Source organism: Platalea leucorodia (assembly GCF_965183815.1).
Source record: "Platalea leucorodia genome assembly, chromosome: 16".
Classification (NCBI taxonomy): domain Eukaryota; kingdom Metazoa; phylum Chordata; class Aves; order Pelecaniformes; family Threskiornithidae; genus Platalea; species Platalea leucorodia.
The window spans coordinates 4,064,257-4,090,248 of NC_138838.1; the positions used below are offsets into that span (position 1 = coordinate 4,064,257).

At 47.4% G+C, this 25,992-nt stretch overlaps 1 protein-coding gene across 1 annotated transcript in view; it reads right to left on the reverse strand.

The window, feature by feature from the left end:
* Positions 1–25,992, reverse strand: part of CLIP2 (CAP-Gly domain containing linker protein 2) — a 62,552-nt gene that overhangs the window by 24,346 nt on the left and 12,214 nt on the right. Inside the window, exons 2-5 of the mRNA XM_082328691.1 lie at positions 16,927–17,465; positions 6,569–6,693; positions 1,876–2,089; positions 686–883 (exon numbers count right to left, since the gene is read on the reverse strand). Of these exons, the coding sequence (XP_082184817.1) occupies positions 686–883; positions 1,876–2,089; positions 6,569–6,693; positions 16,927–17,465 (1,076 nt within the window). The remainder of the gene's footprint in view (positions 1–685; positions 884–1,875; positions 2,090–6,568; positions 6,694–16,926; positions 17,466–25,992) is intronic.

The following is a 25,992-nucleotide window of genomic DNA, read 5'->3' on the forward strand; positions in this document are numbered from 1 at the left end:
GATATACAGTGCCATCAATGCTCCCTAGTAGCTGACTGGGGTTCATAAACATGAGCAAGGAATTTAGGGCAACAGCAGTCATTGAAGAGCCACATATTGACGAATAGCACAAACACAACTGTTCTCTTTAGGCATTCAAACACATAAAAATATCATTTGTACAAATGCTTGTGCAAAAAAAAGCTAATATGATCGGTCTGTTTTCCTTACAGATCTCTTGACTTTAATAATGTGATAAAAGCATCACCTCTGGCAGGAAAGCAGTGACATATGAACTGAGCTGATGTTCTCAGCAGTGTCTGACAGCATCAAAAACCCACTGCAATGCAGTCACAGCCACAGCCAGATTGGGTGGCTAAGGGGAACAAGTTTGCCCTCCACTTGCATTTCAGCATTCGAATGTATTGATCCACCAGACACAAACTATCTACTGTCCTTTTCCTGGCACAGCCCTTTTTCTGCTCCTGGCTTGGGGCAGAGAGCCAGCACATGTTCCACTGGCAGGAGCAGAGAAAGAGCCTCAGCTTAACCCACCATGCAGGAAGCCGTCTCCACATGAAAGGCAGAAATTCAGAGCCCAGGTTTCACGTCAGGAAGCTATACACAGGTAATGTTATCACGATCCGAAACTTTCAGAGGATGCCAGATATTTGCGTGCTAGCGATAAACCCACGTCACCTCCTACCTGCTCATGCTGGGCCTTCATGATGGCAATCTCTTTCTCCACCTCACAGATGTGGCTGGTGGCTTTGGCAACCTCCGCCCGCTCCAGGTCACGCTCTGCCAGTAGCTGTTCGATGTGCTGCTGTTTCTCCTTCAGCGCCTCCTGGAGAGCTGTGGTGCCAGAGATTTTTCGGGCATATCGAGAAGAGGTCTCTGTCAGCTGGGGAAGAGAGTTCAAAAGAGACAGGGGTAATGCTGTGTCCTTCCCAGTCTAGAATAGCTCAAAGTCCCCTGTTAAATCTGGAATGCAGCTCACCTACTGATGATTTATTAGGCTGCACAGAGCTGCAGTTCCAGCTCTGGACCCTCTGGGCCCTACAGGCAGGGTTAACAAGTCTGCAAAACATCTGGACACCGCTTACAAGCTCAATAGCTCTGCTACACTGCAATGAAAGGACCATGTCCCAAAGGACAGGATGTGGGGTGGGAATTGGGTCGGGAAAGATTATCATGTATTGTATTATCTGCCTTCTTAAGTATACTTTATTGATGACCTGCACTGGTGCAGTCCCAGCGAGCTCAGCTGGGAGGACTGATCTCAACTGGAGACTGGTATGGGCTAGCTGGATCCACTCCCAGTAACGGATACCGCACCCTCGTCCCCAGCCAAGATGACTGCAGGTGCTATGCAGCACACACTATGGCAGAGTCAGAGCTTTTAATAATATTGCTGCCTGCTCTGGCCTCCGCCTTCTTGAGTACCTGCCAAAGCACAAGGCACATGATCCAGGACAGTGTCACCCCTCCACAGTAAAACGCAGTCATTGCAGGAGCTTTCAGGTAGCTGTTCAGCACAGCAGCACGCTGCTACACAACCATGAGGGACAAGAAGCAATAGCACTTTCTGCTGGGAACCTGTACAAAACCTGCTCTTGACAGTGGGGCTGAGATTCATCCCATTGCAAATAGCACTTTGGGCTCTTTAATGGTCACAATTGCTCAGTGTCTGTTACGCCTCTCGTGTCCACGGAGGGAGTCCTGTTTGTAAGGTGGGTAACAGTATCCCACGCTCCACTCCCCTCATCTCATTGATGGCGAAGGAGCAGCTGCCCTGGCGCAGCTGCTGAAACCAAACCCCAATCCTCCCACTTCGTAGAGCTGGGCCACAGAAGTAGTGGATCAAGGCTGCAGTCTCTGGAAAGAGCCACTTACCAGCCCGCTGCGGCTGGGCCTGCCCCCAACAGACGATGCCACCGAGCTGACGGAGCTGATGGAGGAGCTGCTGGGGCTGTGGGTTAAGGCAGACACTCCCATGGCCATTCGTTTGCTCTTCTTTGCCTTGGCAGGGCTGGTTGAGGGGAACCCGATCCGGATCACCTTGTGGATGGGAGCAAAGAGGCCAAACTTGGGAGGGCACTGAAAATACCTGTAATACAGGAGATGCACCAGGTCAGAAGTGGTAGAGCATCCATCTCACCCAAGCCTCACAGAATGGGGCTAAGCAATGCTAAGCAATACGCAACCCCGGCCCTCAGCTCATCTCTCAGTGCTTTGCTGTGACAACGTTTCCTGCGTGTAAGCGGATGGATTATTCTCCTTTCCTGCCACTTAAGAGCAGTGGCAACCTCCAGGTTTTCACTTGTGGTGCTTAAGCAGGGAAACCTGAGATAATTGCCACGCACTAGTTGCTGCACAATTTGATGAGATGCCAGGAAAGACCCATCTGGTAGCCTGGATAGCACAAAGATCCCAGTACATAAACACAGCGAGAGCGCACGCACTCCTTCCTTCCCGCAACAAACCAACCTGCCCAAAACTCGCGTGTGTTCTCTACCTGCTTTGCAAGAAAGTCACATAGGAAAGCGTGTCGAATAAAAAGATCTGAATCACACAGCTCTGTATGAACGCTCCTCCCAAAGCGGGAGGGGAAAATGCCAGCTCTTAACTTTGAAGCTAAAAATACCATTACAGCAGACTCCAGTCTGTGCCATCTCCACTGGGTGGCAGAGAAACTGGTTCCCGTGCAAACAAACTTAGAAAGAAGCAAGCATGAAAAAGGGAGGATCAGATAATTACGGTGCAAGCTCTTTTCCACAACTGCAGCGAGCCTGATCATTGTGTCTCTGGAGCCCTCTTTCAGAATACAAATGAGACAAAACCCACAGCGTCAAACCTTGGAAACCCCTTCAGAGCTTGGGCCGACCAGCTCAAGCCAGGGTTTATCTGTTGTTGGCCAGCTGCACTGCAGCAAATCATCTCCAGGCGTCGCATCCCCTTGTTTCAAGGGAGCAGTCAACGCAGAAAACTGTCTCCATTAAGAGTTCTTTCTCAAAGGCTTCGTAGCAAGGTCAGGGGAAAACACTGGGCCATATGGTAGTCTGTCTTATGTTAACATAAAAAACAGGTCCTAATGAATAAGTGACACAAATCCAGCTTTGCTAGCATAAGTCCTCTCTCTCCAGATGTGAGCAGCTGCTTCCCCAACTGCCTTTTAAAGTGCTGGCAGCCACACGGCTGTGTCACAGGCAGACCTCTGTGTGCTTGGGAGGCCAGAGAACAGCCTGATCTCCAGCCAGAGGAGAAAGTGATTCATTTTCAAACATCTGCTCAAGCCTGATTTTTTCTGTAGCAATCTTTAAAAAAAAAAAAAAAAAAAAAAACAACAACAAAAAAACCAAAACCAAAACAACCCTCTACAACCCAAAATCACTTAGCCCCCTCTGCTTGCTGCCAACACAGGCTCTTGGGTCTGGAAAACCAGCCATACCGCAGGCTGACCTTGCTGTGGAGCAGAGACCCAAGGAAGAAAATCAGTCTGGCCTCTTGCAAACCAGACAAAACCCTGCTCAGCATCATATTCTCAAACTGAACTAGGCACAAGCGGACCAACAGCATGGCACAGCCCCTTCCACGGGTCTAAGCATAGACTGGTACTTGCGGCTGTACAACCACACCAAAGGCTAAGTCCCTCAAAAGCCCCCTGACAGCTCTTAGCAAGTCCAAACTTGCATCACTATGTCTGCTCATTTTTTCTTAGTTCAGACTGGAAGTGGTTGCAATTAACTTTTATAGTTCAGAAGCAGGAATTGGGTCCAGAACACTTGGCAGCAAAAAAAAAAAAAAAGTCTGCTTGAAAACCACGAGCTGCTCTCACCAAGTGCTAAGGAGCTCTATACCCACATTACAGAAAGAAACAGCGGGGAAAAAAGTGGCATTGTGATGGCAATGCAAACTGCAGGTGGGAAACAGCACAGGAAATTTTGAAATAGATTTTAAAAAAATCTTCAGTGTCCAAGGCCTGGAGCTAACATGTTTCAGACTACGTGAAAGCAAAGGCATGAGCAGTTTAGTGGGCAAAGGCTCCCACAGGAACAGAGGCAGAGAAAGAACAGTAAAACAAGCAAGTAAAGGTTAATATACTAGAGATGAGTAAGTGGAACTTGCTTGGCTTTGTGGACAAGAAACCAAAAAAACCACACCAGCACCTCTCTAGTCTCCTATGCAGACAGGAAAGCAGATGCAGCAAGCCCCAGCGTCTCAGCAGCATCCATCTGATGTGCGGAGAGGTGCTCACCACAGTGACATCCTTCTCCTCTCAGGCACTGCTACGGAACCGCAGCCTGCAGGCAGCCTCCACCGGAGAACCGCAAGCTGCTCAGGAAACCCCGGCCCTTCACCCTGCCCTTGACACACACCCAGACCTGGATGCCCTTCCTGAGCGTGCAAGAGAATCAGAGCGACCCTCCTCAAATTTCAGGTGATTCAGCACCAACTCAACTGGAGAACCCGTGGTAGCAAAGACAGTGACAGAGTCCTTTGCTCGCTCATTTGCCCACGGGTTTGCTCTCCTACTTCCACCAGCCTCCGCTGTCTCGATTTGCTTCTTTGGAGCTGACTCTCCTGCTGTAGCAGACGGCTGCTGCGGCAGCGAGCACTAGTCTTGGGCAGCCAGGCCAAGGATGCTCACTAGATGGCAACAACCACCAAAGCAGAGGGACTCCAAAGTCTTGGGCGGTCTCTGCCCAGACTGATTCTGGCAGGACAAGCTCAGGGCAGTATCAGGAACCCCACGTGGCAGTGGCAAACATGGGGAAGACTGTCTGAGGGGTGCCTGCATGCACCCAGGGAGTCAGTTTTACTATATTGGCTTCTCCTCCAAAACCCTGCTGTGGAAATCGGCACATGCTATAAGAAAATCAGAAGGCTGGATGAAGGCTCAAAGGATGAACGTGGACAATGCCAGATCCTTGGTGGACAGAGAGCCCTTCAGCTGAAGAGTCCATGTGGACCACTGCTGTATCAGCTAGTATCCATTATTGCTAGAAGATCTGCAAAACCAGCCTGAATGCAAGAGGCAGGGATGCCTTACAGACGTCCCTCAATCTCCCCTGCTTAATCCAAACCTCTTCATTCACTCCTGCTCCCTGATCCCTGCTGTGGAGCTCAATTTCTCCTGCTCTTGATAAAGTGTGAAACAAAAGAGAAGCCTTGCAGACAGGACACAGAGCATAACAACCTCAGCCAAGATGCAGCAGTTTCAGAAGATAGATAACTTCCAAAAGTTGGATTTTCAAAACACAGCAACAGAGGCGTGAGGACGAGAGGCAGAGAGAACACCCTTATGCTCACATCTGCCTTCCACACCTTCCACGTGCACAGAGACCATAAACAACTTCTGATCACCCTGAAGGTTAAGCTTAGAGAAAATCTGTAGTGTATGATAAAGAAAGCAGGGACTTGGATTCACTCCATGACTTATTCTCTACCATCCCGGTTCTTTTCTTTTCAGAAAAGGCTGGAACTCAGCCATCTGTTGCCAACCATTTTCTGCTTTCTTGTCCTGGCCTTGAACAAGGCAGTGTTTCTCTTATTTTAAATGAAAACACATGGCTGCTGGACAAAACGAGGCTGACCCAACACAAGAAAACTTTATTAAAGAACCTGAGATCTAAAAAGGAAGGAACTCTCAGCTCCTCAGTTTTGAAGTTAAATCTTACCTCTAATGCAAGATTCCCTTAAGAAGCTCCAAGAAATTAACAGTATTTCCCACTAAAGGAACTTGCGAAGGACAAGGAATCAGTTCCACCTTTACTGGAAGCAGGGTCAAAGTGCTGCTGTGGTAACTCAGATTTGAACATCCTCAAGCTCAAGATCTGAGGCTGGGGGTCATTCCCTTACCTAACTTCAGCAGGAACAGAAACAGCTTCCCAGCAAGCCTGCGAGATGTCCCTGCCTAGTTTTATAGATACTAACAAGGGCTTTTTTTGAGAAGAAAATAGTGGAAGAGCCCATGGAGTCAGAGGTGGTAAGATCAATCAGCAGACAGCTGTCACACTACAGAATTAGTACAAGCACAGACAACGACCACCAATTGTTCTTTCAGATCTCTGGAAATTTGTCCCCAGAAAGACCACAACAAATAACATTAAGCTGAGGAAAAAAAAGAGAGAGTCAAATCTTCGTCTTCTGTAGTTCAGACAGGGTGAATTACAGACATAGCACAAGAAGCAAGTTTATGAAGGGAATGTGTGGTAAAAAGCAGAGCTAATACACTCACAGAATCAATTTCTAGCAAAAACCAAATCCCACTATAAGCATCTTCTCTCCCTACTCTCCCCTGTTTCCTGAAGCCACTCAGGTTACTTCTTCACAGACATTATCTGCTCGTGCTTTAAAATGCTCTAGTGATAGAGATAGTGATGAGGTTTCTATTGATCTCCCTGCAAAGCTATTCCAAAGCCTAAAAGACTCAAAACCGGACTCTTCCTCCCAACCCACAATGTCCAACCAAACACAGCCGCACACACAGCCCCGAGTCCTCCTCCCAGCTCCATCTGGCCCCCGGCCACCCCAGGAGGTGTGCAGGGCCCTACACGTCCAGGCTGGGTTTGAGAGTGCACAGTACCTTGTACCAGCAACCGCCCCGTCGTTCTTCCCCAGGGGTTCATCCAGCTCCACACCACACCACTCTCCTTTGGCAAAATCCGTCTCTCCCACGTAGCGCACGACGCCTGTCTTTGTCCCACCAACCTGTTGGAGGTAAGATGCCGAGGGTTAGAGATGGCAGCACTGGTGCTGCTACAAGGGGACTGAAGCTGGGACAGTTATGGGCGGGGGGGAAGACATCAGTATTTTCTGTTTCAGATCTAATAAAACCAGAACAGATAGTTCTCATATCGAGTTCTCCTAGCACTACAAATGTCTCTCCAGTAACCACAAGCAAGTTGACAAACTCCCACTTTTGGACCTGCCTGCCTGGAAGATGTCAGAACAAATATAATGAAAACGTATTTCAAGGTGTCAGCTAATTACACAAAGTTACTTGTGAGGCTATGAAGGAGTTTAAGCCCTCCAAGTGCAGCTTATACCTGCCTTCTGTAAAGAACCAAGATCTGCACTAAGGGGGTTTCAGTCGCGGGCTCTTTCAGCCGGCCGTTCTGAGCAGTACTGGGACAGGACATCAAAGGGACAAGCTGAGCCAGGAAGGCACTCATCACTCTTCAGCTTGTCCCCACGCAGGGTTTGCTAGGATGTAGCGGACAGCCCTCCCAGCAAACCCCTCAAAATAGAGGTGTTTTGAACAGGGAAAAACCTCCGCTTTTACCTACGCACCCTACATCAATTCACGGCGCTAGCGTGCTGCACGGGAAAGGCTCTCAGCTCACTGCCAGGCTTCCACTAGCACAGATTTTTTTTCCCCTCCATGGAGAAATAAGAATAAATCACATCTTTTGCACCCGTATGTACACTTAAAGCTTTCAGCGTGCTGAATGGACTCTAGGAGAGCGTAAGTCAGGAATGGATGAAGCTGTGTTTTGATCACTGCTATGAGAGCACATCTCACTGAGCAGCAGCTGCCTCTGCCTTTGCACTCGAAGCTCCTACTTAGATACTTGTGCTGAGAAAAGAAAGACGGAGAAGTAGGAGGGTGGTTCTAAAGGTTCATACTGCAAGTAAATCAGCATATGATTTAAACCTTTTTTTAGCCTATCTCTGCTAAAGCCTAGGTTCAAGGAAGAAAGCTTAAAAATAAGTTTAAAGCTTAAAAAATAAGGTTAAAATTAAATTTGCAGCTTTATCTTGAATGACTTGCAGTTATTAATGTCCTTAATATTAAATTTTACATGAACGGGTATCAACAAAGTAATGTTCTCCTACAGAAAACAGTGACAGTTGAATGCAGAAATCTCTAGTTTTGTGTATTCCGGGGTAGCGATGTTACAGATTTACCAGTTCTGAATCCCTACAAATTTTGAAAATTGCTTATGCAAAGGAGAAAGAGGTTTTCCACCCTAAAATAACTGCACCTGAATGGACTAGAGAACACAGCTATGAAGCCTGGGTCCTACTTCAAGTCCTGGGAGGCTGCGCTGCAGCCTCTGTTATCTATGTTGTTCTCTGCTATAGGAAGGAGGAAAATATTTGCAAGCAGGAAAAGTATCACCAGAAAGCTTTCTGGTCCTACACTGTGTCTAGGTGTAAAAAGATGATTCAATTTCAGTACTTGGCAAGTTACAGATTTGAACATTTGCAGTAAAATTCTTTACCTATCACTCGCAGTCAAACAGCAGTCCTCTTTTTGATTTATTTGAGTTTATACAGATTTAGCCTCTTAATATTAATGCAATGATTTAATGCCACGCTAATACGTTTCTTTAGCTGCAAGTTGAACTCAATATAGGTGCAATTCATCTTAATGTCATTTATAGGAACTTACCATTGCTGGTAAGCTCCCTCAATTTTATTTTTATTGAGTTTTAATTACAGATATTGAGCCACATTTCCTTTACCAAGCCACGTGATCCCGACCCCACAGAGCCTCACGTAAACACCTGAAAAACCTGACGAGCTCCCTCCATCAGCGTGACTCCTACCATGCTATTCTGGGGCATCTACTAGAGGGCCACACTCCTCCGTCCACACGGACATTAGGACCGCTCAGTTACGTCCCCATAGATATTACCTATTTTGAGAAAGCTGTTTCCAAACAGGAGAGAAAATAACTAGCCTTATTGACTTAATACACACATGATGCCAATACCAAAACTGCTCAGTAAGAGAGCAGGTCGTGTTCCTACCTGAAAATCATACATCAGCGAAGATGCTAAGCACAGGTCAGGTCTAACGCTCCCCCAAATGGCAATGCGATTCTCTGCTTCCAAAGCAATGTATTTTATTTTCTCTTTCAAGCATTAATTATTCTACTATCTTCTCTATAAAATACACCCTCGCCATACAACATTATCTTCTCCCCCGAGCCAGAACGAACACATCTGCTCTCCAACAGCCTGGGCTCCCCGCACCCCGACAGGGCTGGCAGTACAGTCGGAAGCCAATATCGGGCTGTCACACTCGCATGCCAGCACTCGACCCTCTTGTTGAGCTTCCTATCTTTTGGCAGGCACACAGAAACTTTTATGGATGGAGAGCCTAGAAAATTCATCTGACTCAGACATGCAGATTTATTCAGCCCTGATAATCTGCTAATGCTGCTAAAATAAATAATGCGTTTTGGAAAAAGCCAGCTGGCAGGTTGTATCAGTGCACGAAACAGCTTCATCAAGAGAGAAGCGTTTGTTTCTATCAGACCCTTCAATAAATCAGAGGTATCACCTCAGACGGAGGATAAAAGGCAGCTTGTGGAAGCCAGGGAGGTTAGCAATTGCACAGCATAACTCACGGTAGCTCACAGCCGCCCCTTCTGCCCGTGCCTAGCTTTGATACCATGCTCGACAATCCGGGTGTGAACGACAGCCGAGTGCGGGTGGCTCCCACGGCACTAACACGACTGCCACCGTCACGCTAGAGACCAGCGGATTTCCAGCCCGTGAACATCTCCGCCTGCCGTTAGCATCAGCGCCACCCTGGGCCACCAGTTTCTCTACGTGAACATTGCTCTATTTCTCCTTCCTTCTTGTCTCAGCCTGGCAATTAATCAGAGCCACAACCACACCTTCAGCTTGCTGAGTGCCCCGCGTTAAGCAAAGACAAACTGGACAGGGTAACCCGTCCCTCTGCTACAGCACGGGACAGCGCAGAGTTAACGAGGCTGCCAGCGAGCTCAGCTACACCCCGGCAGTTCAGGCATGCCACGGCTTCTACAGCTGACAAGTTTCGTTCAAAAATGAACAAAACGCCCAAAGCTTTTCTGAGAAGCCTTTACTAGTTACCTTACCAAAACTATTACTGAGATTATTTATGTCCAAGAGAATGAGATTTTACCAAATGTAAAGTGTTACTGGTTTTAGTTATAGTTGCTTTTGAAAAAAAAAAAAAAAAAAAAAAAAAACACACACACACAAAAAAAACAAAAACCAAAAAACAGTTAAAAATAGTTCTTTCTTGAAGCTCCAAAAAACGGAAACGATATTGACACAGTGACATAGGATTTTTTGTTTTGGAGGGTATTTTGACCAGCATCAATGTTCCAAGTTTCTCTGCGTCAGGTAAAAACACTTAGGATCAACTTCACACAAGCTCGTGGTGCTCCACCCTCTCCAGCTGGATTCAAGCAGCCCCAGAGCCACGCACCTCTGATCTCTCAGAAAGTTCAGCTCCAGACTGAAGTCCTCTGCCTCAGCTCTGATGCCTTTTTCATGCCTTTGACTAAAGACCATCTTCCTGACCTGGCCTCTCCTCAGCAAAAGACCTCCAATAGTCTCAAAAGACAGTCTTGGGCTTGACCTTCACGACAACATGAAGCCAGGAATATTTAACAGGTCTGTGTCCTAACTGGTGAGTCAGAAAAGCAATGTGCACTCATAGGACATCCACACGCCTTCCCTGCTAGCTGTAGTATCACTGACATCATGTTTTACTATGGTTTTCTCATCAAAATGACAAAATTGGATCCAGACCAGTATCTCAGGGCTGAAAAGACAATGATGCTAATCCTTCCAGACACCGTCTTCATCAGAGCCGTTGATATATCATTTAAACAATTTACCAAATTAGCACCAGGCCATATCTCAATCTGGCTGCTGCAAGTCAGACTCCTTCCAGCCTGCGTTTGCTCTTTTCCCCTTACGTCCTCCCTGCTCGCTCCACAGCAGTGTCTTGCTCTCAGCAAGAACCTCTTAAAGCTGTCCTCAACCCAGGGCTTGTGGGCAATGCACTGCTTGCAATACACTCCAATACTGCTCAGGCAGAAAAGACAACAAAACGGTAAGTGTCATTCAGGCCAACAGGGACGGTTCCCCACCATATCATGCATGGCTCAGGGGTCAGCAATGGCTGTAGATGCCTGCTTGAGCATATTCCCAGGCAGAAACCACAGAGATGATGCTGTGCTGTCTGCTTAAAATTCTGATTTACCCATCTAAATTTATTTTCTCAGCTGCTTTCCAAAGCATTTCCACAAGGCAGTGCTGCTGACCAGAGGGTGGAGGCGGGAGCAGTAAGTGCCCAAGTACAGCACACTGACATGCCTCCTCGGCAGGGTTCCCACGTCCATGCCGGCTCCTGACGGAGCGTGAAACTCTCCTACTGCTCGCCTGTGGGAAGAGAAAAGAAGGGGATGGGGGGGAAGGGCAGACACAGGACACTTTCTTTACTCTGAGGACCTTCAACTACTTTTGATGTGCAGCACATAAGCTTACTCTACACTGTCATTGGATGATACCAACAAGAAATCGGAGCTCACCTTTATCGGCTCCAGTTTGAGCCGCAGCTGCAGGCTGTATCCAGTGTGTAAACTGAAGCAGCCATCCTTTCCCTTTCCCTTGCTTCAGCAAGCCAGTGGTAAGGTGGAGATCTGGCTTGTGGTCAGGTTTGTCTGTAAATACAACTTACTTCAGGTGGCATCCGACCACGAGCAGCTTCATCTGACCAGACACTCACCATGTCATCTGTGAACGCCAGAACTGGCTTTTAGGGTGAAGGAAGAAAGAGACAGCCAGGAATTACAGGACAGTCCTCCCTATGCGAAGTTACAGGAATTTTTATGGTTTCTTTTAATCCAACCACTTATCTTTGTGCCTTCCCATCTCCGCAGCACAAGTCAGCATTGCACAGGGATGAGTCTGACAGCACTGCTGATGCAAGACATTTGCGCACATTTATCTTTCAGGCACCGGTGAGAAAATAGTGTCCTAGGGATGTGGTGTAAGAGGAAAGCCTGGAATTACAGCATCCCCTCCTGAGGCTGTCTCTGATACAAAGTCCGCCCACGTTAATAATACAGTTTGCTCCACCACAGGCCACTTACAACTCCTATTTAATGCCAGATATTGCACACAGAAGACAAGGGCTGGCCAATGCATCAGCCCAAATGGATGGTTAGGAGGGTGCGTGCGTGGACAAGAAGTTGCACAGGGTTAACGTAGCCGCATGGCAAGGCAGTTGCTTTGGGCTACTTATTTCCTCTTAGTTTCATTGCAGTGACAGGGAACACTTGCTCCTGTGACAACAGCAGTCGCGCTGTATTTCACACCAGACAAGGGCAACAATCTTATATGGTGAGGAAAGAGCTTGGACTAGGAGACCTAGGCGTTTCCCTGCCTCTTGAATCCTGCAAACAACTGGAAGACTGCACTTCCCACTGCCTGTCACAAACCTCCACAGGGACGGAGATTCATCATTCCCACGCTCCCTGTGCAAGGTCTTGGGCTCTGCCGTACTGCTATGCTCTCCAGTCATGACACAGCAATTCCCGTTCTCCTTATGGACCGAGCTAAAAGCAGACAATGAAATACTAAAAACGCCTTCCCTGAAAATACCACCTCGGTAGAACTACAGAACAGGATCCTTCTTTCTTTACTGCCTGGTTTGCAATAAGGAAATAAGTCTTGTGATTGTTCGTCTGTAAAGCCCATACAGGAGCATTGCTGCACCTCCAAGACCACAGCAAGCTGGGAGAGCTCTGATGGTTAACCAGGAAAATAAAGAGCATGAATCCTTCCTTCGTAACACCTCCCGTGCCTTCGCAGCAGCAAGGCTTCAGTCTCAGGCGCTGAAATAGCCCAAAGCAAGCTGGTAGCAGCAGAGCAAGTAGTTGACTCTGCCCAAGGAGAAGGGCTTAGGCTGCAATTCTCCTCGCCGGGGAGCTTCTAATGGAAATGATTTTTCACTCAGGTGGTTAAGGGCTTTCTGCAGCTGCAGGCTGGCAGAGCAGGGCTGAGGTGTGGGCGTGCAGGGAGGGTGCTAAAGAAAAAGACATGCTAGTTTATTCATGAGAATTTTCCTTCATTTGCCAGTAGCCAGAGGTTGCAACACACCACAGGCAAAAATCACTTTGCAGCATACAGAGGAGAAAGTGATTAAAATCACGTGCGCGGGGGAGCCCGGGGTCTATTTCCACCAGCCTAACCAGCCCACCGCGACAGTCCTGCCCGTCCGTCAGCCAAGGCACCGCTCCATCGTAATCTCCTTGCTAGGGCTGCTTCTGCTATTCCAGCATCTCTTCTGGTTTTGGCCACCTACAAGTTCTGGCAAAATCACAAACCTAGAATCCATCTGGAGGGTATCTGGGGCACCACCCCACAGCGACAGAGTCAAGCAGCCACTGGGACAGAACCTAGCCCTTCAATAGTCTTATTACTACATTTCAGTCCTGAAGAGTACAATCCCAGTTAGCAGACAGAAGGATGGCTAAAGGGCAGAATACCTCTATGAAGAGGATTTCTTTTTTTTAAATTACTTTTTATTTAAATTAACATATAGAGAACAGCCACCTCCTTCCCACCCTTAAGAAAGCAACTACATCTAGGGTGGAATGAGTTCAGCTGCTGAGAAAGCCTCCTCGCCCAAAGCATGTAAAATACATTTTCGTAGGCGAAAAACACAGCAGAGATTCCTTCCAAGCAGAAAATGCTCAACTGCTCCATTGCTCTGTTTCCATCCCTTCTTCCCCCGGAGGAAGCCGACAAGCCAGACGCACATGAACAGCAGCACTCCAGCGATTATCGTACTTTGGGAAGCTCCATTCTTACTAAAGCAAAGGTTAATTGTTCCACATTCATTTGCCAGACTTCAAGAGATGAAAAATGCACCCTAATATTGTAGAACTCATCTCTTTAATGCAATTTTTGCATCTCTGGGAGAAAGTCTGAGTTAGAAAGTGCCAAAGGCAAATATTATCTAATTCTTCTAATGGAAAGCTTCTAATGGAAAGCTAAAAGTCACTTTTTGCAACTGCTATAGAGTCAGAAAGGGTCTCAGAACAAAGTCATTGAAAAGCAAAAATGTCTTCAAGCCATAATGGACTTTAATGAAGTTAAAGAAAACCACTCGCAGGGAGCGACCAGAATGCAGAGCAGCCAGGTGTCAGCCCCACAGACCTGCAATGGACCCCTGCAGCCCTGTGCTCCATCCACTGAGCAATTACGGAAAACACGTCCTCCCTCGCTTGAAAAGCCTCCGGTGGCTCCCATCTGCCTAAAAGCCGTTCTCAAATAGAAAGATAATCTTTCAGAAAAGCATGGACTACGAGTAACAAAGACAGCTGAAACTGTAGCAATCCATAGAGGACAAGAGCAAAGATTTACTCAGGGAATTTGAGGCAACTCAGGTTAACCCAAAGTTATTGTTTATGTATTCAAACACCAAACATGATTAGCTGACATCTCCATTACTAAGAAAAAAAAAAAGCCATCTGCCAAGCCAAGCACATGTTACTGAACCATAACAGCAAATTATTTCTTCTAGTTGTCATTATCTGTTCTTTTCCTGGACCTCTACTACCACATGCAAACAATTCCTGATGTTTCTGTAAGCTGAGCATTCCTGCTGGAGCCAGTGAGATGCTGAGCTCATTCCAGATTCGCTCTTTTGGAGCTATTTATTACACTAACAAATCATACCACACATTTTATCTTTTAACATCTGGGGTGGATAAATTAGCAGGCAGGGAGGGGGGGCTTTTTAAGGATGCACCTTCATTAAAAACAAGAACAAAAACCCAACCAAAACCACCCCCAAAACCAACTCAACAGAAGCCAAGGGGAGAGATGCTAACGGTTTGTATCGCATGGGTATGGCAAAATCTCCATCTGCGGGGGCCCCCACGGAGGTAAGCAGAGTATTAAGCGGACAGACCCTGCCTCGGTGAGCTTATAATCAGGAGAAGAGAAGGGGTTAAACAATTAAGTCTGGAGAATGCTACTCCATTGCCTGGCTGGTTGAGAAAGAGCAGAGCCAAGTTTACCATGGATGTTATATTTTGCTGTTTACCTTCTATGACTGCTGCTCCTGAAGTGGGCAGTTCTCACCTGAGCACCCTCCCCACCCCCTGCAACAGCTGAAGGGGAAAATGGGAGCAAAGAAACAAACGGACCAAAGGAGGCCAGATTCTCCAGGTTCATTTTTCCCCATGTGTGGCTGCTCTCACACATCAACATGAAGCATCGGTGCGCGTGTAAAAAGAGAATGTCTCTGCCACCTTTGCCTGCCCCTGGGACCAGCGGGGACAGCAGCAGCTTTGCTGACAGTAGGGATGGGGAGGGAGGAGAGGCAGACTCCGGTGAAGTCAGGAAGAAGACAGACAAGGGACAAACCCTTGAGCAGCTGTCAGCTCCTGCTGCGATACAGAATGCAATGCACATTTGGGGGAAAATTTGAGAATATAAAACTTTCTCACCCCTACAGCTAGGTCTACAAGGCCACGTGTTCACACTAGATTTACTAAGTGTCATATCCAGCGGGCACAAGCAGAACCCATCCTCACCTCTCCTCCTCTGAAAACAAACCGACTTTAAATCGTTTATATTTTATTTAAATAAAATGAAAACTATTGGACAACCCAACAGTGCTTTGGTGTGCAAGTGCATTGCTAGCTTTGAAAGGGTATTTGTAATGCCAGAGATGCCTGACATTTGGACACAAGAGACCCTGAAATCCTCAGAGCGGATTGTGCCACATGTAGTCTTGACTCAGAAGACACGTGTGGCCCGTCACAGCCGCTCGGTGCTCCCCGGCCACCTGGAGCTGCTGTAACGTGGCCCAGACGCCCAGCGTCCCCATGGGGCTGCAGAGAGCAAAGGAATCGCCTCCATCAGCTTGAGCCGCAGCCTGCCCAGGGCTGCTGCTATCGCCAGCAGAAAAACCCACCCTCTGAGACCACAAAGGACATTTGAGACTGCCTCTGCCACCCCCCTGCATACACTCCTCATTCACATCGGTTGTGGAGCCAAGTTCTACCGTACCCCTGTTATGAACCAGATGGCAAGTCTCTCTACGCTTCCCTACTACCGCTGTCGGTACTGGAACCAGGTGCCCCAAGAAGGAAACACTACACAGCTAACTTTAAATGGAAGCCAGATTGCCCAGGATGCGCAAAGACCAACCCTCTGTCATCGCTGTCGGTCAGAGTCACCTTTACCTTTTAGATCCAGGGATATTACTGGGGATACAGCCGCAACAGGTCTGTGCTCAAATGCTTGGCTCTTCCAATATCTGATATCACAGTATATATCATACACTCTAAACAAAACTAAAATCTCTTTTACAGAACTGCAGAACAAAACTCAGTCTTTCCGTGCTTTGATATCTTTCTTTTCCTTCTCCACCTCCACTGAAAGCACTACTCCTTTGCTAGGACACAAATGGCGACAAGCTTGAGGGCGAACTTCCAGTAAGCCATTCTTAGCACAAGTGTAACATTTTGGCTTAAAGTCATCAGGTAGTCTCTTCTACATAACGAAAACAACAACAGAAGTCGGAGAAAACCCATCCATCAATTACAGTGATCTCTCCCAAAGTCCTGTCCTTTTATAAAAATAACTGCAAGTTCTTTACTGTGCAGGAAAAGAGTTACTGTCATATCCAACATACAGAAACCGAAGCACCAAAAGGGGAGTGACCAGGAGATTCTTGCAAATACTTGCAGAGTATGTACAACCACATGCAACAAGGCACTCTGTTGCAAATTCCTCGAAAGCCCCAATATACACCATTATGGAGAGTATCACCAGATTAGAAAATAATAATCAATGATTTTTCTTCTATTTCCCTCCCATGCTTGAGTTGCTCTCTCTGATCTCATTCTACTGCTCAGGACTTGTCCAATACAAGAAACGCTCTGGAATATGTTGTTTTGCATCAAAGCAAAAGACATGTCCAGAAGACACAGCATCCCAAACAACAGTGAACGTCGAATTTCGATGCCTGCTTGGTCCAGGCATCCCCCTTCCAAGACCACGCTCTGTCCCACACCTCACCACCAACTCTGTCCTCGTTTTGTCTCATCCTGAACCTGACCAGGAACACTTAGGGAGGGGACAAATTCTTGTCTTTTGCTTTTCTAGGGGGACCCCGCGATCAACTCACCAGCACACGATCTCCAAGCCGTAAGTCCTTCTCCCCTTTTTTCACAGACCCACTGTCCGAGAGGTTAGATCCAGACTCGTTGCCCGTCTTCATGGCGCTGTTCAGGACGCTCTCCCGCAGGGGGATGACGCGAGTGGAGAGAGGTGGCGTGGCCGTCCCCGAGTGCAGTGACAAGTTCTGAGCCGTCAGGGAGTCCACGGAGGGGGCGTCGCTCCCCGAGCCCTCGGCCACCGGCTGCCGCGTCAGCTTGGACGGTCGCGTAAAAATCCCCTGCAGCGGCTGGCATTCAAAGTAACGTACTCCACCGACAGAGCCGTCATTCTTACCCACCGGGTCATCCAGAACGACCCCTGCCCACTGGCCCGGAGCAAATTGCGTCTCCCCAAGATACTGGATCACACCTGGCTTCACTCCATTTACCCAGACACGTTCGCCCACCACAAAGTCTCCCAGGAAATCATCGCCCACCTCGGCAACCTTTGAACCCGACTTCTCGGCGCTGGCGGTGGAGGTGGTACCCTGCTTGTGTAAAGGTGAGCCTGTGAATCAAGGGAAAAGAGGTTTTGGTATGAGGAGAAATCCTAAAAGCAGCCAAAACACCAGGAAAGGGCATTTACAAAAAGGAAACATCTGGGACCACAACTTAGGTCACAGGTTTACTCTAAGTGAAGGTTAAAACCTGAGCAACCCCATTACTTACATATCTTCCTTGGAAGGAAAGCAATCTGCGCAGAAATCCCCGTACACTGCCCAGTTTCTGCAGGTCTCGCACACAACAAAGAACCGACCCCATGCCTCCATCCCTCTCTATAACGCCCACTTACCCCCAGCCCCAGCACAGCACTGAGGGGTATTTTGCATGGCTGCACTAGTGTGAATAAGCTCAAAAGGACGGGAGTGGTGGTAAGTGCTTAACGATCAAAAGGAGACCAATGAACCGCTGCTTTGAAGAAAGAGGCCAAAGTCATCCTTTCATCCAAAAATAATAAAAAAAAAAAGAAAAATTTAAAAATTTAAAAAAAAAAAAAAATGGCAGGAGGGAGAGTGAGGCACTGATGTTTTAGTACCTGGCACTATGAGAACTCCACATGTCTGTATACAGGCAAACAGGTAGTCCAAGCATTGAGAGTCCCACCAAGAGCATTAATGGCTCCTGCGGGACCCTGCAGCTGCCTCTGCAAACTACTCAGTTTTCCCAGCAGCTGCTCTGCCCTTTGCTGGAGCAGAACCCAGCAGTGAGCAGACACCTGGGGTATGTTCAACCTAAACAGCATCTCTATATCATAAACAGGAAGCATCCACAAACGCCTGCATGCACAGCCTTCCCAGGGCTGACACGCCGTCCGCTGAACTCAATAAAACCTGCAATAAGGAATGCTCTTATTCCGGCATCAGCCCGTCAAGCCGAAGCCAGACCTCCAGCAATGCTTTGCTGCCCTGGGAGAAGGAATACTGCAGGTGATGTTGGAAATTCACTGTCCGGGTCGCTCTCTCCAGCATGCCCAGGACTGGCCAAATGTGACTGGTGTCTGAAGGGGAACAAAGACAACCCGAGCAAACGAGTTAGCAGTGACCCCAGTGTCAAACTCTCCGATAGCAAAGTTTAGGCTCTCAGCCTAGGCGCCAGGGGAACGAAAGAAAAGGACATATGGACTTCATTAAAACACTCTGAAGGCTAAAGGGGGAGGTTAGAGTAAAGCCCTAAAAGAAACCACGCAAGAGAATGAGAAAATAAGCTTGCAAAATAAGATCCAGCAAGTCATATACCGTGGACTTTCAGTCATCCTCAGGTCTTGGTAGCAGTGAGGTCCCAAGTGTGCTTCTCCCCCACAGCTGGTGCGGGGGGCTGCGCGCGAGCCCTGGTCCCGCACAGCCTGCGCTCAACGAAAGCCACCTGGACTTTTCAGCCAAACTTCAAGCTGAAATTTCTGGGTGCCACCAACCAGAAAAGCCTAAAGCACACTCAGGAAGAAGTTTTTATTTGCTGCCAGACAAGGCTGACAGAGAAAGTCTGAGCAGCTGCAAAGACAAGTCAAACTTGAGTGCTTATCTGACATGAACTGTGAAACTTGTTCAGCCTCAGCCATCACTATTGCTCAGCCTGCACCATTTTTACAGCTCTTTTCAGAAGTAATGGACCCGACAGATCAGGCTCAGTTCCTAGAAAGCCTGAAGAACATAAAAGCTCTCAAACTAAGATACTTCAAAGCTTTGCTAAAGGTCTAATGTCAGGGGAAAGAAAAAAGCACCAGTGCTTCAGTGATGGTATAAAGAACCTACAGTTTCTGCTAAACCAGCTGCATTAAGAGGCATTCATATTGGTATTTTCGTTCTCATTAGACTCCAGAGTCAACGCTCTTGACAAATCTCTATGGTTCAATTGCACCAGTTTGCTTGTGGCTCCTGGAAGACAGCAGTACCTCTGCCCGGTCTGGACCTGATCTGAACTAGGACAGAGCAGCAGTTAAGGCATGGGCATACAAACTCCTCTTACGAACAGAACGGCCTCCAGCCTGCTCACCAGGCTTGGTGGGCTGGAGCTGGAACAACTCTCGAGAAAGTTAGCTACGCAGGGCACGCACAGCACAACACACGGGGCGTGTTCAAGAGGCCGATCCTCTGATGGGCACAGAAAGGGCAGTAACATAAATACTGTTCCCAACTGAAAAGCAACCGAGTCCGCAGTGCTCCCGGCAAAGCTCAGCCAGCTCCCTGGGAGAAAGGGATGCGGTGCAGTCCCTGAGCTGCCTTCTCCTGCCATTTGGGCCCTGCTCTGAAAGCTTCCTCTACCTCACATGTTCTTCATTAACTAATTTCTTTTTTTTTTTTTTTTGGCAAATGCCTGACTTTCAAGCTTGTGTTACTCTCAATCTTGTAAAAGATAGCACGTCAAAAGGAGCTCCGTTAGGGGTATGGCATTACATCCAAGAACCAGTTTCACCTTAAAAACTGAAAAACAAAAGACTTTAAGGATGCTTAGAGCTTTTGATCTTTACAAAAGATTTTAAATAAAAAGGGAGGGGGGATGACACAGGAAACAGGGCTCCATCCGTGTGAACCATAAAGACAACCATAAGCAGAAAATAAGGCCACCATTTTAATTTCAGTGTTTAATAGCACAAGACAGTAAAACAGTTAGGTTAGGAACCAACAAGTTACATTTGAAAAAAGAGTCTTTCAGTTTAATAACCAGAGATAGCTACAGGGGTTTATCACCACACAACGTCTGTGATACGTATATCTCTCCTTTCATGAGTATGAGAAAAAAATTAAATTAGAAACACAACTTACATTCTGGTTTCGTGCTCAGCAGAATGCCGTAACACACAGATCTCGTGCCGCTGACGTGTTTGCAACAGACATATGCAACATGCCAAGCAGAACAGCCGAATTCAACCCTACTGTACAGGGAACTGTAAGCACAGAAATTTGGAGGGGTTCTGCATCTCTATTCACAAAAAGGATCAAAGCTGTTTTTCTAGTCCTACTGGAGCCTGAGTTTCAGCACACTAGCAGTCTTTATTAGGGCTGTTAGTTAACGATCAAGATACAGGTTACGTTAGCTCTCACAAACGCCTCTGCAACATGGCTGGGATAAGCAAACCCTTCAGCAGTGAAGCTCAAGCAAAGAAAGGCAGGAAGGCTCCCCAAGGCTGAACAAACAAGGCAGCAGGATTTAATACCACGACTAGACTCACCGTATTTCACTGCAAGAGCAAACACCTTCAAAAACTGACTTGGACTGGGGAAAAAAAAAGAACAGTTCATTGGACTCTTGGTGTAACATCACGTTCCCCATAAAGGCAAAATTTTAGTGGGACTTTATACACTCCATTCATTTTAGGTGCCTGTCTGACAGGCAGGGCTGCCAAACTACAGTAATGATACCATTTCAGGGAAACAGTCTAATTACAGGCTCCCGAGCAGAGCTGTGCAGTCAGAAGCATTATTATTCTTTAGCACGAGGTGAATGATTCAAAAAGATAGGATTTAAGTGAGGAACTGCCAGAAGGTACACCTTCACTATGGCCATGCTGTAGAAACTTGCTATTTTACATGACCTTCATTACCCACATATAAAATAATAACTAAGCCACCAATTTTCCTACAGCGCAGCTAACAGGCTTTTGTGCACTGGGTTTTCAGAGACGCCAAAAGTCGCTATATCAAGCTAAACCCATTCTTCTTGGCTTCAGGTCTGATGGACCCATTAACTAGATGGCCAGACAACATCCAGAGTAGTCTGAGTAGACCAAGCTCTGATCCTCCCAGGTAGGTATCTAGTCACCAGCCCTTCAGAAGGCAAAAGGTAGTGATCAGCAACTTGTCTTCGATCCCACGAGTATCTGTGGATAGCCCAAAAGCTGACGGCACCGCTCTCCCAGACCTGACATCTGGGGCTACCTGCTCTCCAAGCGGCTCTTACAGCTTAGGGGAAAGCCACCCAAGTGCCCAGGATTCCTGAGCTTTCTCCAGCCTACAGGCAGCTAAAGAGCTAGTCTATGCCTGTGTCATTTGGATTTGCTGTTTCTGGAGAAGAAAAATCTTCGTGTTCGAGTCAAACTCCCCAATTAAACACCAACAAGTTCCAAGAAACTCGCTAGTAGCAAAGCGAGGGTACAGATCTCAGGTACGAAGTTGAGAACAGAGTTACACAAGAGAAACAAACCCAAGAAAATGTAGACTGAGTATTTCCTACTCCAACCCTGCCGTTATCTGGTGATGCTGATCAATAAACCACAAGAACTCTGAATGTCGCTATTAGGCATCTAACTCAGCAGCTCACCTGGAAGCCAGTGATGGGGAAAGCTCTTTCCTCCTTGGTCCAGGAGGATCTCCCGCTGCTGCTCTGCCCAACACAAACCTCGCTTGCTAGGCAGGACTGCAACAGCAGCTCCTCCCTCCCTCCCTCTCGCTGGGACCAGGCTGCAAGACACAACAAGCAGTAAGCAGGATCTCTTCCACTTGAGCTTTCCAACTTTACAACCCTATTGTGTTCATTAACCGGCTCATTCTTTTCTGTTTAAATGGTCTTCCTGTAGGTCACAGCTTTCAGGGCTGAACAACAACTTATAAATCAAAGTCATACACAGCATCCACTAAATGCACGTCTTATCCAACTCTAAATCTCTGTTTTTCCTTTAGCTGTCGTAAAGCCCACGCATGATGCATTAAAAACAACCATGGCAGACCTGGTGCTCAGGGCCCTTTTTGCAAACTCCTCCCATCAGTTTTAGGGGCCCACAGTGACAGGGTACCCCACACTGACAGGGCACCAGGACTTCAGGAGCCAAACAAATTCCTATCAGCCGAGAGCTGGAGAGGTTAAAGGTTTTAACTGAAGCTTCAGCCTGTCCACATGGCTCTCATTACCACGTCAATGAAAGCCATGTGTCGGAAATCCCTGGGAGCACAAGGAGGTCTGCAAACAGGGGACGGACTCTTCCAGCTCTTGGAAACATCTGCTGTAGGAAGGGGTGAAGAGACAGCTTCGTACAGTACAGGGGCAAGAAACCCCCCCTTCAAGTAAGCTCTAAAAGTTGAAGGAGGAGGAACAGAGCACTTGCTCTGCAGCATCAGCAGGAACAGCCTTCTCTGCAGGATCCCCGAGGAGATGCCCAGCCTTGAGCTATGTACCATCCACATTCAGCAAAACCATGCATCCCCTCACTCCCTCCACATCTTTTGACCTCCCACAGTTGCTCAGTTGCTCATTTCTTATCACCAGGCAATTGAAACAAAGGGGAAAGGAAACTTGTTTCTAAAGGGGAGGAGGGAGAGGAAGAGAAAAATAGCTTAGCATGAGAAGCAGTGCATAGTGAGTGTTGCCCATGTATTTCCTACTCCCTGCAGAACCCTTTTGTAATCTTACTGCTCCCGAGACACATGCCAGGCACCTCGACTGCCAAAGGAATCAGAAATGCAACAGCCTGTTGTGTTGCCATGGGAATCAGGAGACAGGCAGTTAATTGATAAAATGGAGGCACATTAGATTTAAAAGAAAGGGAAAAAAAAGGGGGGGGGGGAGAGACAAAAAAAAAAAAAAAAAAAAAAAAAAAAAAAGAGCTATACCAGAGTAGCATCTCATGCCAGGAAGGGAGGGAGAAATGAGAAAACACAAGATATTTACAAAGAACTTTACAGTACCCCTAGGAGAGGTCTTTTTCCTTCTCCATTTTAACTTTCAGAGGTTTTTACCTTCAAATCCCACCGCATCACAAGACAGCCTGACATGCAGCACAGAATTGCCTGCCCGCTCCCGGGCTGCGGTCCCTCTCCATGGCAATTGATAAGCTTCCCAGCCACTAGCCGGCAAGAAAAGCTGTACCAGCCTGGCAGAAGTATCACTGCCACAAGACCTGAAGACACTACATCCTCATCTCACTGGCCCGTGCTATGGATATCACTAACCTGTGGCAGGGCAGCGTGCCTTGCAGCTCGTGAGCATCTCTCGATGTGCAGCCTTGCGACCAAACTAACTAGTCAAAAAACTTTGGTACCAGCTCTGCTCCCTCCCAGCCTGGGCAGGGCTTCAGGACAGTCCCGTGACCAGGGGACCGTAATTCCCATTTGAAGCCAAGACAGATTTTGTCAGCTGGAAAACCCCACCGCTGGCCACAGGGGTGCCAGCTAAAAGGAATAACGTATGTTTTTACTGCCACAAGGATCAGGTAAGAGCCTAAGAGGCATTAGAGCAGCCGGGCTCACTGCTTGGTTCAATGCTCAGGTGATGACATGGGGACGTGGTCTCAGCTGGGATGTCAGACACTGCTCCTGTTCAAGCTGCAGCCTGTGCTCAGGGCACCAAACATTTGTGGTGGATGATACTTTTCCATTCAGCAGACCACCACCCTGCACTACGAGCTGGAGGTGTTGAAGAGCAGTGCGTTGCCTTTACAACCAAGCACCTATCAGCTCCTGCCTCTGTGCTTTTTACCCGTTGCTTTCACATTGCAGTTACTGTAAGCCTCTCTGGGGCTGCAACACCATTTCATCCCCAAGTATAACACTGCAGAAATTCACTAGCCGATGGAGAGCAGAGCTGATTAGAGCTTCCCCTACAGAAAAGGGAACGAAGAAGGACAGTCCAGAGCATCTGCTGTCAAAGACCCAAGCCTCAGTCTCTATCGACTACAGTAGCTGGTCTACCAGGCAAGAGACAAGCTGGTACAACCTGCTGCACCTCCAGAAGCTGCCACCTGCGCAGGCAGGGAGATAGGGCTTCACCTGGCAGCAGCAGCCACACAGGCTGACGGGGTCTCCCGTGGGAGAAGGGCTGGCTGCCTGCTGCCTTCACAGCGCTCGGTGATGGTGAGCCCTCACCACATGCAATTTCTAGGTTCCCACACAGGGAACTTTGCTTCTCAAAGCAGCTTGGATTACATAAACATGACGTTGTTGGCAATCAAGTGAAAGCCAGTCCACTCTGCCGTACCCAAATTCAAATTATCGAGCACAGCAACGAAGCAGCTGTTTTCTGCAAGATTTATCATGGCCTTTTCAAGCTGAAGGATAAGGCAGAAATAGAGAGGGACGGGGTGACTGCGAGAGAAAGCAATGCTTTGCAGGCAATAGCCGAATGCCTGGCAGCACATTGTGGGAGGAAGCAGCCCAAGAGATTTATGGCTGACTTGGAAACAACGACTGAAAGCTCTGCAAGTTCAAAGCTGAAAGGTTGGGGCTGTAATCTGGCACGGAGACGAGCTCTGCATCTGGCACCCTGGAAATCTATGGCCCCTGCTGTTCCCTGGAATAACCCCCATGGCGTGGATATTAAGATCCAATACAACTTCAGCATCACTGGCTCTAGCTCCTTTGAAGAGAGGAGACATACCTAGAAAGAAACCTGCGATGAGGAGGAAGAAAAAGACGACAACAGGAAAGTGAACGAGAATTATGAATGAGCAATCAAAATTGAATGAGAACCACTGCAAAGTTGTTTTGCACTGAATGCAAGGAGGTGCCCATTGAGGCAGATATTTGTCTTCACAAGGGCAGCTGGGAAGGGCACTGAACCTCAAACAGACGTACTGAACAAAGGCTTTCTTATAAAGGTCTCATTCAAGAGGCTGACTGGTACGAAATCTGCTCTGCCACAGGCGAGACGTGCATTCTTGGTGCCCGCTGGAGACGGGAGGGATGGAGGACCCTGAGGTTTACTGGCTATGCTATATCACATCCAGTATAATTCTTAAAAGAAACAAACAGCAAAAATATATATTTGTTATTAAGTTTTTCAAATAAACAATGGTATTCAACAAAATAGGCAAAGCAGACAGGTTTTGGCAGCACAGGGCACTAGGGAAGCAAGTGACTAGTAGAAAATGCACAAGGTTTCTTTCACTGAGGGATAATTAACTTGCAGCATATGGATGGATCTATTCATCTCAAGATTACAGTCTTAATTTTTACATAATTATTATTTTTGAAACCGTAAGTATATTCTTTCAACATTCATGTTTCAACACGTTATTCAACATTTTCCAGTCTGAAAACAGGGCCCATCTATCACACCTCTGGAGCAGCAGCCTATTTTCCCAGAAAATAATGAAAACAAAAATCCCACAATTTTACGGGTGTTTCAGGTTTGACAAAAAGAATGAAGCACCCATGCCTTCCTCCCCAGCTCGTGCCACCCCCTGCCTCTAGAAATAAGTCACAGATACATTTGAAAAACTACGACTATGCTAAAGTAATCCTTGGTGTACTACGGAATAATACAGGCTTCATTCTTCCATAAATAAATAATAAAATCACTTCAACTAGAGAATATTCCACTTGGAAGCATTATCCACTTTATTCACCATAGCTTATTCTAACTAGAGGATATAGTTTTCCATTTAAACAAGCCCTTAGCAGTAAAGATTCGGTAAGTTCTGTCCCCCCAGCCCCATATCCCCACTGGGTTACCTTGCCCAAAGCATTGCAACTACCAAAAGACTTAAGGACAGAAAGCAACGTTAGAAAGCAGCCCGGGGTAGCCCAGTCCGATGGTAACCCATGAGGCGGCTCCGAGAGCGAGAAGGCCAGCTGGGGGAGATACACTTACAGGGATGGCTCCTACCC